General features: G+C 49.1%; 1 protein-coding gene across 2 annotated transcripts in view; it reads left to right on the plus strand.

Annotated features, from left to right (window-relative positions):
- The window catches only part of scaper (S-phase cyclin A-associated protein in the ER), a 107,399-nt gene that overhangs the window by 88,446 nt on the left and 6,453 nt on the right, over positions 1-12,500 (plus strand). For both annotated transcript variants that reach the window (XM_062547067.1, XM_062547069.1), the window contains exons 26-27: positions 2,087-2,414; positions 6,650-6,799. In XM_062547067.1, the coding sequence (XP_062403051.1) occupies positions 2,087-2,414; positions 6,650-6,799 (478 nt within the window). The remainder of the gene's footprint in view (positions 1-2,086; positions 2,415-6,649; positions 6,800-12,500) is intronic.

The following is a 12,500-nucleotide window of genomic DNA, read 5'->3' on the forward strand; positions in this document are numbered from 1 at the left end:
CAACAATTTGTACATTACAAATGAGAACATTGAGAAAAATAGAATAGTAAGTCTATTTGAAAAATAGCTCAATTTCCCTCTTCCCCCCACCCCACCCCTCCCTTGTCTTCCTTTCTCTCTATTTTATGCTCTTATATGCATTTTTTCTATTTTCATTTTGTTTTGTTCGCTGTAAAACCGCTGCCATTGTAAGTCTGTCTGTCTTGGTGTTGTAAGTACTGGCGGTTTGGTCCTATTCCATTTTGAGGGCTCATTCTGGACACTCGGATCAGAGTGTCTCCTCTGTCAGCTCTATGAAATGTAACTGGCATTACAGAGCCCACGAACATCCTGGTCCCAGGGATCTGTGTGTGTGTGTCACACTCAAACACACACACACACACACACACACACACACACACACACACACACAGTCCCCTTCATCTCTCTGGATCATCTGGGGAGGGTGGGCCTGAGCCCATGTGTGTTGTTGGTGGCTGGGTTGGTGGATGTGTGAAGTCCCTGCTGAATATCTGGGGCACTAACACAATGCCAGACAGTCCAGCCAGAGTCTGTCTTTCAGTGTCCTGGCTCTGTCTCTTAGCCTTGTTTGGCTCCTTCTCTCAGGCTCTCTCTTTCTTTTGCTCTCTCTCTCTCTCTCTCTCTCTCTCTCTCTCTCTCTCCATCTCTCCCTGGCCCCTGAGCCAGTAGGAAGTATCTGAGATCTGAGCTGCCCAGATGCTGTTCAGATGCTGGCATGCCTGACTCTCTCTCTCTCTCTCTCTCTCTCTCTCTCTCATTCTCTCTCTCTCTCTCTCTCTCTCTCTCTCTCTATATATATATATATATATATATATATATATATATATTTATGTATATGCTGTATATATGTGTATATATATAGTGTGTGTGTATGTGTATATATACTGTATGTGTGTGTGTGTGTGTGTGTGTGTGTGTGTGTGTGTATGTATATATATATCCCCCTCTGCTCATCCTGCTCAGTAGAGGAGAGCATAGAACTGAACCCATGGAAAGCTGAAGGCTCTCCCTCCTCTCCCCACATCCTGGCTCTGCGGCCTCTCTGTGGTTTCCCATAGAGGGACTCAGACACACACAGAGAGAGAGAGAGAGACAGAGACTGAATGACCGAGAGAGACCCGGAAACAGGGAGCGAAAGGGATGGTTTGTAAGATCGATCCCATCCGACTTGTGTGTTTGTTGTCTGAGCTTGCGGATTGGCCGCCTGCGGGCCCAGGGCTCCTGGCAGCCTAAACGCGCCGTGTCACTCTCCTGTGACTGTGTTGTGAGAGGCGCTGATCTAGATTGAGCGCTGCGTAAACAAGAGAAGCCGGCCGAATTCTTTTGAGGTTGTCTGGAAACAGCATGGTGCGATGAATGAGTTGTCATGGTTTGTGTGTGTGTGTGTGTGTGTGTGTGTGTGTGTGTGTGTGTGTGTGTGTGTGTGTGTGTCGGAGTTGGTGTTTGTGTTTGTTCATAATTCTGTGACATTGTAGTAAACAAATGCAAAAGGCCGAAAAATGCAAAATGCCATGTTGCAGTACTTTGTGGGTTGCCAGGCACTGTGTGTTTGTCTGTCTGTGTATGTGTGTCTCTGTGTGTGTGTGTGTTTGTCTGTGTGTGTGTGTGTGTCTGTGTCTGTTTGTGCCCATTTCTGCCTGGCACCATCAACACTTGGGCTTAAGCACCCTGGCACATCCTGTCCACTGTTTTAGTTGTCCTGCCCTTCACTAAAGATGAATGTCCTGACCAAAACCCCAACACATAACCGCAACATAAACTTCTCTTTGCCACACCGCTGTGGTGTGTTAGTGGTGTGTGTGTGTCTGGACTGCTTACACCGCTGTGGTGTGTTAGTCCTGTGTGTGTGTGTGTGTGTGTGTGTGTGTCTCAACTGCTTACTCTGCATGCCTTTCCTTTCAGGGGAAGTGACCTCTCTGTACAGATCAATTCTATATATTGCTAAAGTTTATGCTGACGTTTATACTGCAATTTGTTTATTACTGCAATCTGCAACAGCTTCCACAGAATAATGACCCAGAATAAACACTGACCGACATGCCCACGCTCTGCCCTCTTCTCTTAGGTCCCTGAGCATCTTCGACAACAAGCGGCAGGACCCGACGGGCCTCACCACGCTGCTCCGCTCCACGGACCTGGTGGGGGCGCTGCACATGCTCTACTGCATCCTGCTGCACAGCTACCTGCCGGAGCTCCCCCACGGCACCAACCCCTCCAGCACCACCACCGCCACCACCGCCACCTCCACCTCCACCTCCACCTCCTCCGCCGGCACCCCCACCGCCGCCGTCAGCTGCTCCCAGGAGCCGTACACCCCGGCCGTCATCCAGGTGGCGCTGCAGGGCGTGCGCTTCCTCAACAGCTACGCCCTCCTGGATCTCTCCGCCTTCCAGGTGGGGGTGCTCTTCTTACGTTGGGGGCAAACAAAAAACAAAACATGAATTGAAGAGTTTGGTTCCAAAACGCTATGTCCACCATTTTAATGAATTTTCATAAATGTTTTTTTTTGCATATTGTTTTGAAAGTAATTACAGTTGAACTGTATTGGTTTAGGTTTAGTTGATTTATCTTTACTCAATCAAAACAAAACAACTGCATTTTTATTGATATTACCTGAAATACACAATTAAATAACATGACTTTTTGATGTTTTAAAAAATGGATATATAGCGTTTTGGAATCAAACTCTTATTGCAGAATTTCAGATAGCCATCATTGTGTGTGAATGGCTCTGAAATGGCTCTTTCACTCTAGTCCAGTGTTAAACAATTTTCACTCTAGTCCAGTGTTAAAATTTGCACTGCAGGTAGGTAGCTGGTTAGCTTGTCCTCTTGTATGAAACCTCATGTTATTGGATGCAAACACCTTGAAGACGGCAACAGTGGTGACGTTGATGCGTTTGCACTGAAACACTATCCCTTCACAAATTAGAGGTATAACGTTTCAAACACTCACACACACACACCTATACATTCATTGACACTGGCATGCATTCTCAAGTTGTATGTTATATAAACAGACAGTACCAGCCCCACGTGAACGTTCAGAAAGCAAGATTAATAAGAGGACGTGTGTGTGACCAACACAAATACAAAGCGCTGAAGGCAGCATGTGTTATGCAGGGAGTTGTATGCATTCACATTGTCCTGCACGTTCGAACATGCACCAGAAATGGATGTACAGATGGAAAAGGAAGGCAAGCCTCGTCGTATACCATGTGACTAATACAGCTCCTCTGGGCCTACGAATCACCGCAAGTTGTAACACAGGCTGTTAAAAGCCAGTTTGTGTGCTGTGTAATCGTTTGGTAAGTTTATGCAGTATGTGTGTGTGATGATCGTGTGAGGGCCTTAAAGCGATTCGCGGACTTTTTTAAAAACGCTCCGTGGTGATTGTTCTGAGGATTGTAGTGGTGTTGTGGTATGTTGTTTGTCAGAGTGTAGCGTTGGGTCTCTGCTGATTCTTAGCTTCCCGCTGGAGAGATCTGAAGGCAGGGCAGTCCTCAGGCCGTGTCCTAGGGGAGATGCTGATATGTTGGACACTTCCCTGTGCCTGACACGTGTAATGGAGGGTGCCATAAAAAGGTCTTGTTTCCTCCATCAAAGCCCTCCAGCTCTCATTACAGGCCGGCGCGCTGTAGCCCCACGCACACGTTTCACATCAGCACACCGAGCACAGCCACCGGCCCCAGCGCCATGCTAATGATCCTGACCAGCTCCCCTTCTTCCACTCCCTCCCTCACTACCTGCTTTTACTCTTTCTGTCTCTTTCTCTCTCTCTCTTGCTCTCTCTCTCTCTCTCTCACGCTCTCTCTCTTTCCCTCTCTCCCTCTCTCTCGCTGTCTCTCTCTGCCTCCCTCTCTCCCTCTCTCTCACGCTCTCTCTCTTTCCCTCTCTCCCTCTCTCTCGCTGTCTCTCTGCCTCCCTCTCTCCCTCTCTCTCTCTCCCTCTCTCCCTCTCTCTCCCTCTCTCTCTCTCTCTCTCTCGGTCCGCAGTAGCTTAGGAAGATGGAGGGAGGAAATGCGCATTTCTTCTTGGAACAAAGTTGACCCGTGTGAAGGGTGGAAACGTGACCCCTGACCTCTAAGCAGTCCACGTCTCTTGAGAGCGTCCGGGTCAGACGCGCGAGTGGCCGGCTCTGGCCATACATTAGGAAGTTAGTGGTGCTTGAACGACAACGGAGCGACAGAACGGAAGAAACTGGACCGCCTTTCAAGTTGAGGAGCAAACAAACAAAGCTCCCGAGAAAGAAAAAAAGAAAGAAAAAGAGAAAGAAAGAACGTTTGGGCGAAGGGGAATTGGCAAGGGCCGCTGAATCTCTCGTAACTGAATCACCCGTCGTAATTACTCTAAAGCTATCGCTGCTGCTGACACAGAGGTGCGCTTGGCCCTATTCAAACCAGCTGGCAACCACAGCTGCCTCTGCCCACGCAACCGTTTATGAACTTTTTTAAATAATGGCCCGTTTTGAAGGTCATAATCACCTTGTGGTTTGGATTAGTCATTGCCTGTGCGGTAATTGACTTTTTGGTGGCGTCACAGGCTGTTGAGTCGCTCCTCTCTGTTCTCCTTTGCATCTTCTCAGAGCCCAGGTTGAACTGGTGCCTTAGAACAAGCCAAGAACTGATTCATGCTCAGATGAGCACGGAGTTACAGAACCACCGAAAACTTCAGAGGAGAGATGACCTTATTTGACCACTGAGGAGCCGTGTTTAGCCTGGTTTGGCCTGGTTCAGCGCAGGTCATAGAAGGTCTGAATTGAGTTGGGCAGTCTTGTGATAATGGGAAGATGGTGGTTGGGGCATTGTTGCGGTCGGCCATTAGCTCCCACACTGCTTCCCATTAGTGGCGCGCAGAGAGAGCCCGCAAGGCCAGTCGCCGGGCGGGAGGAAAACGCTGACGCGATGCGTAGCGGCTAACGGTAAGATTGAATCATTATCCATCGATTGGGCTCATCAGTCCGGCGAAATGAGGTTTCTCAGCAAAGCATGCATTACCATAACACATTGTCAAATTGATGAAAGATTAACTGACGATAAGCCACGATTATACATCCCAAACCAAGCGGCCGATGGAGCTGTCAAATATCTTCCTCCTCATCATCATGTAATGCTGTTATGCGAAAGAAGTCGAACGTGACAGCGGACACAAACAACGGAAGAGCCACGCAGCGCTTCAGAGCGTTGAGTAATGGTATAGATTTCTCTGAGGCTTTAGTCTGTCAATGCGGTTCAACGCTTCCTTTCTCTCTCGCTCTCTCTCTCTCGCTCTCTCTCTCTCTCTCTCTTCCAGCCAAGGGGAAGCTCCCACATGGGCAACGACTCGCAGACTTAACTTACAACAGACAGTATCAGCTTTTTGGAGTGTTACTCTTAATGTAAATATCCATGAGTGGCAGTTATGAGTGTGTGTGCGTTTGTGTGTGCGACGCGTGTGTGTGTGTGTAGGGGGGGGTTGGTGGGTATTGGAGTCCTTCTCAGGTATTGTTGTTTGGAAGACTGTTTGGACTTTCCTTCCCCAACCACCCCCCACAGCCTCTCTCTCTCTCTCTCTCTCCCACACACACACACACACGCACACACACCACGCGGAGGGACTGACCCCTCTAGTGCTCCGTCACACTGACATGTTTAATAAATACCGTCTGCAGGCCGCCGATAGCGTCTCATGGGCCAGTGGGAATGGGGGCGTCGTGGCCCCCCCACCGCCATTGCCGCCCCCCCTGGGAGGTGTGGAGACTCCCCTGCCGCCATAACAAGCTCGGCCTCATCCACGCAGTCCCCTCCTCATCTGTGCTGGGGCCTTGTGATGGGCGCTTTCAAATCGACACCAAGTTTCTGTTGGGTCATATTATCTTGTGTGTGTGTATGTGTGTGTGTGTCTCGGAATATATTTCGGGTAGTGGATTTTGGCTGTGGTGAAACAGTACGACCTGAGCCATCACAGACTGGGCATAATGTTGGTATCTAAGATCTCTAACGGGTGGCTTTTCTCAGTGATGTCCTGGAGAATTTCTCCCCGTTCTCTCCGCATGGCATGTTTTTGTGGTCAGTTTAAAAAAGCACTAAAGAGTTTTTCGTACCTTGAAATAGTGTTTCCAAAATCATTTCAGCGGTTCATCAACTCGTAACAGGGTGAACGGCACTTCTACTTTCACTTTGCGACCCTCTATCGGCTATAACCGCACTATATAACTTTACCAGATTGGGTAGTGTACCTGTAGTTCGATGAAATGAGACATAAGAAACTACAAATTTGACTTGCTTTGATGTCGCATTACATCATACTTCCATAAAGTCATGCAACATACTCTACCTTGTCTGTGGACATTATTTGCTGGGTAAACAAATAGCGTGCATGCGGCAGAGGAAAAGTGCTTTAGTGTTCAGCAGTAGATCCCTGACCACATCAAAATCAATTAGCTCACTTGTTCATCAAGCAAGTCATTTGTTAGCATTTTAAATATGTCAAATATGTCTAACCTCATGTCAAATGCTGTATTGGCATCAAGCTCAATGGTCTACCATAGCATTCTAGATCATGATTTAAATCCTTGTCTAAGAGTACTAATAGTCTTTGAGTAGTTTCTCAGTAATTGACTTCCAGCCTCCTCCTGTGGTCTCGTCCAGTCTGTTCTAGGGGCCGAGGGCCTGTCGCTGGCCTTCCGCCACATCGTCAGCTCGCTGCTGTGGTACTGCTCCCAGCACAAGTGTGAGGAGCTGCTCCACGAGGTCATCATCTGCGTGGGCTACTTCACCGTCAACCACCCCGACAACCAGGTGAGCCCCGCACCGCACCGCACCGCACCGCACCGCACACGGCCCAGCTCAGCAGCTCTCCCTTCCGCTACCAGTATTCTCATTCGCACACACACACACACACACACACACACACACACATACATATGCCCTGTAATAGTGACTGGTGCTAATTGTGCAGGCTAATGAGTCCATTAATGCTGCTAATTGTGTTTTTAAATTGATTTCTTATAACATCAAACCACTCCAGACCTGACTGCTATGTAGTCCCCCCCTCTCTCACACACACACACACACACACACACACACACACACTTGGCAGTGGTCTGTGCGCTTCTCTCTTCCCCACCTGTCAGGACCGTTGTGTAAATACAGACCCCCCCCCCCCTCCCCATGGCTCTCATTAGATCAAGCAGCAGTGTTTTCCTTGTCTTCTCCCCCGCTTGCTTTTTCCCTCTCGACAAACAAGCGAGACAAAAAGCCACAAAGGATGTGTGTTTAATAATGCAGCGCCGTGCTGCCACCTCCGCGCTCACTCGCTTCCTGACGCGTGACGGCCACGGCCTCTCTCTCTCTCTCTCTCTCTCTCTCTCTCTCTGTCTCTCTCTCTCTCTCTCTCTGTCTCTCTCTCTCTCTCTGTCTCTCTCTCTCTCTCTCCTTTTCCTTCCTTTGGCTTTATCCTTTATCTGCCTTACAGCCTTCCTTTCATTCTTTTTTTCTCAGTAATTGTATTCTCTCATTCTCTCTCTCTCTCTCTCTCTCTCTCTCTCTCTCTCTCTCTCTCTCTCCCTCCTGTGACCATCAGTGCTATGAGAACAGGTGTAGATGTGCCCAGGCAGCGTGGCCGCCTCCAAAGTGAGAGTTGTTGACGTGCCGGGCACGCACCCGACAAGTCACGCATGGCACACACACACACTCCCTCTTGGCACCGCGCACCACCTGCCACAGTTGGCTGAGCTTTGGTTAGGAGGCATCAGTGCCCGCTAGGCAGCAGGAAGAGCTGATGGCGGAGCTGGAAAGCCACCCGCACCCTCTGACAGTTACGTCCTTAGCCGAGGAAGAGGGAGAGGGAGAGGGGGAGGGGGGGAGGGGAATGAGGGAGGCGGGACGGGGGCAGGAACCAGGGGAATTAGACCATCCCCAACAATTTATGGACTGATTACAGATTCTAATTTAAAACATTTTTAAGTCTTAATTAAAAGAACTGCCTGCGATTTTACGGCGCTTCAGTCCTCCTCCCCTGCTCCAATCCAATTTAATTATTTTGATGTACGCAATTAGCATTTGTTGGCCATTGTTGGCCTGATTTGCATATTATATTGGATAATTGAATGAAGGCTGATGATTGAATTAGGAGAAGTGACAGATGATCGGGGCTTTGTGGGTGTGCGTGTACACTCACACACACACACACACACACACACACACACACACACACACACACACTCAGTCACAGACGCAAGGAGACGGCCGAGCGAAACGGCCAGGCTGGGAATAGCAGCCGCTGCTCTCCTATTCATTTCTCCCCCAGCGCACTTGTGCTAATTTGAAAAATGCCACGCCGCGCGCACAAGTCTTTAAACTTGTGACTCCCACCCAGGACACAAGCTGTTTTTTTAATGTGTTCATTTGGCTGCGGTTCAGTTCCTATCCTTTAGATCGGAAAAAAAAGAGAAAAGAAGACACCCGTTTACCAGTCGGTTCTGAAGGAGGACGTACTGTACACACACGTGGCAGAGGGATGTTCGTCACACAAGTTTAAGAGTCGTGGGGGGCAGAATGACGCAGAGTCTGCCCGGCCATAAACGCTCATTAATGCAGTTGCATATGCATTTCTCCATGCACAGTGCTTTCTCATTAACCTTGACTCTCTCTGTTAATTATTTTCGTTGATATTGCCGCCTTGATAATTTGTAGCTGCATAAATTATAGGGAAGAGATAGATGATATTTCACCCTCTTGTGAGAAATTGTCATTGACTTTAGGCAACAGACTATAGAGGCAAGGAGGAATACATAAACATGTGTTTAAAAGTTACATGGTTATTAAAATCATAAAAACATATAAATATGTATTTGTAAAATAACATTCAATCTGTTTGTGCTATGAGAAATGATCAAGAATGTGGTCTACTGTGGTCTGACTTGTAAGATTCTGTTTATCCTGTAGATGTTCAGAATGCCATAATGATAATTAGATATGTTGTAATGATAATTCCCGACAAGTCATTCAGTATTTATGTAAAAAAAAACATTCCCGACGACAGAAGATATAAAAAAAACAAGGAAATGTAAATCCTGCAGTGTGTTGCGTAGTGACTTCCTCTGAATGGTGGTCCTGGAATGCGTCCACGTCAGGGGCTCAGGCATTGCGCAGGATGAATGCTTGGAGTGCGGAGCAATGGGGATTATTTGGAGCCGCTGTGGCCTTTCTCAGGCTAATGTAAGCACTGACAAGGCCCACAAAGGCAGCCGATCCTCCCCCCTCGCCCCCCCTCCCCGACACACACACACACACACACACACACACACACACACACACACACGCATCTCTACAGTCATCCCAGTCGGCTGATGCAGAGCTCCAGTCTTTACACACCGACCCACTGTTTACACTTGCGGTGTGTGAGAAATCAGGCGAGCTGGTGTGTGTGTGCGTGTGTGTGCGTGCGTGCGTTCGGGGGAGGTGTTCCTCTGAGCTGGCCTGGTGTGTAACCACTGCCTCCAGGGGGCTGACTGGTGGGGATGCATAAATAATTCACTCCTCTGGCCAAAAGAGAATAAAAGAAAAGAGAGGAAAGGAACACAGGGAAGAAGGGAAAGGCCATAGCCGGCATGACATATGCACTATCATGCAGGCTGTGAAGTGTGTTTGTACTCCGGGGATGGAGACCAACATTCAGCTCTCTCCCCAGGATAAACTGTCGCTACATTTTTATATACACATACACACACGTTTGCTATATATATATATATATATATATATATATATACACACACACACACACACACACACACAGAGTATATATATACAGTGTGTGAGCGGGCATGCACTTGGAGCTGCCGAGTGTTGGGCCTCATTGCCTGGAGCACGTTGTCTGCGTTGTCTCCCGAGTGACACATGTCGATCCATCCAGCCCAGCCGCTGTGGGTCCCAGAGCTGCGGTGGGCAAACACAAACCAAACCATGCAGGCGGCCATGGCTCTGGGGAAGTCCACATGCCACATTAATCCAGGAGGTGGCTTTCACACACTTGGTAGAAGAATAAGCATCCAGAGCAGTAAAGCACATGGCACTGAGGGTGCTCGGGGCACATTAAGAGTGTTTTTTTCCTGCCCTTATGGTGCTCAAGGGGGCCACACATGCACTCAATATCCACATGATAGCACGGCTCTCGTTACAATATCATTTGGTGTTTACCCTCCGCATATCGGCTGATGTTGATAGATGGTGCTTTTTTTTTTCGGAGGACTTCAAGACCATGTTGTTGAGCAGACCTGCAAAAGCCCAGACGGAACCAATCCTTCACACTCATCAGTCTTATCTCACACAGCCCTCCTCGCTTTCTTTCTCTTTCTCTTTCTCTCTTTCTTTCTCTCGTTCTCTCTCTCGCTCTCTCTCGCTCTCTCTCTCTCCCCTCACCCTCCCACGCGCACCATCAGGGCGTCTCCCCTGGACTGTAAGCCCTAGCCCACAGCCGCTCTTGTAATCCCTGTTAAACTGATGTTGAAACGATCCCTTCAACAGTTCATTTCTGGGCCAGATAACCAAGTGCGCTCTCTCTCTCTCTCTCTCTCTCTCTCTCTCTCTCTCTCTGTGTCTCTCTCTCTCTCTCTGTCTGTCTCTCTCTCTCCCTCTCTCTCCCTCTCTCTCCCTCTCTCTCTCTCTCTCCCTCTCTCTCTTGCATGCATGCTTGGAAGGCATAAGAGGGCCAGGGTAGACCATAGGGAGCCAGCCCAGGGGAGTGTGTGCTCTGTAGTAAACAGGGTGTGTGGGACGGCGTGGGTGTGTTTGGGGACAGTGAAGGTTGATGATTTACAAACGTGCCCGACGGGGCTAGTTCAGCTTTGTTCGGGCTGAAAAAAGTAGATTTTTAAAAAAGAGCGTATTTTTGTTTGGGTTGAATGGCTTTGTTTGTTGTTTATTTACATTTCGATTTTATATCTATTTATTCTTCTCTCTTAATGGAGCATCCTCCTCTGGGCTTGAGCATGGCGCAGGTCGTCTCGACTCTTCGAGGAGGATCGCTTCAAGATTATCTCCCAGTCGCATCAGCGATGACGTTAGGCAGGCAGTGATAAATCTCTCGATGCCTGTGGCATTGCTCATACATTTCGAGTGGTTTATGGCACTCCAATGAGCTCTATGCTCTTTTACACTGAGGAAAAACACACACAACACACACACCCACAGAAGGGCAACAGGGGTAAAAAAAAATAGTACGATGCCGAAATTTCCCGCTCTTCTTCCCACAGATGTTTACTCCTCTGTCTTGGATTGTCGTCAGGTTGTCTGAAACTCTGGGGATTTATGGAGCATTCAGGGCCCCCTTGCGCATCTCCAGGACCTGTTTGTGGGTGGCAGGGGTTGTTAAGATAAATCCTTTCAGCAGTAACTTCCTCTCCCGAGTGCTCTTTCAACGTCCTCTGATGTGGTTTGGCCCTTCACTCTTATCAGCTGGCCAGCAGTTCCCCTCTGCTTTACGGTAATTCTGCTGTTTGGACTCGCCTGCCAGAGGATCTGGTTTGTGTTTTTTTTTTTTGTGTGTGTTTTTTTTTTTCGGTGAAGGAGATGTTGTCGGGGGACGGTGGCAGGTTTGGAGCCACAGATTTGTGGCTGTGGTGGACGGCTGACGTATCCGTAGCCGGTGTTGACCGCAGTGGAGGGGTGTCTAGACACCACTTACACCTGGGTCGCCAGCCGCTCCAGCAGATATATTACACGAGACGACGTCTCGCTCGGCTCTCGCGGCCGCGCGCTGCCTGCACAGGGGGAGAATCCTGAGAATCCTCGTACCGCCTCGGTCACTCAGACGCCTGGACCCGCTCCTTGAGCCTTATGTCATTCTGACACTCAAGAATCCCACCGTCTCAATGCCGCTGGATCGTTTAATGAAATTCCGAACTCTAACCGAGGGTCAGTCTTTGGGGTCCGTCTGCTCGTCTTCCATCATTATTCTTAGTCAGTGTTTGCGTTTCGGAGCGTTAACTTTACACACCCTTTGTCTTTGCTAAGGTTATGCAATAGAGCGCCATAAAAGCGGTCCGCTCCGTTTGAGCTCTCCGGCTCTCTGTACTTAAAGGAAACACGAGGGCAGCCAGTCTCCGTCTCTGGAACCCCCCCCCCCACCCCTCCCCCCTCTCTATTTTACGGGCACGTCTGCAGGAGCGGAGGCTCTCGCAAGTTCAAACGCCCTGCCGTTGCTTTTATGATGTCAAGGGCTGAATAGATAGTCCTGCGGATGGTGAGAGACTTGGCTGCGGCCTAATCCCAAGTCTGGCATGGGTGCTGGGGCACAGGGGTCATTACTCTTAGTCCGAGCCGGGGTCTGGACAGTCTTCAGGCCAGAGACTTTGGTTTTGATGTAACCTCTGGTCTCCACCCCCCACCCCCACCCCCCTCTCACCCCCCCACGCGCCCCCAGCATGCCCGTGCCAGAGCGCCTTGTTTTATGTCTCCCTGCAGCGGACACTTGAGGGTGGACAATTTGTTTGGGCGTCTT

This window comes from Sardina pilchardus, chromosome 10 (genome assembly GCF_963854185.1).
Source record: "Sardina pilchardus chromosome 10, fSarPil1.1, whole genome shotgun sequence".
Classification (NCBI taxonomy): domain Eukaryota; kingdom Metazoa; phylum Chordata; class Actinopteri; order Clupeiformes; family Clupeidae; genus Sardina; species Sardina pilchardus.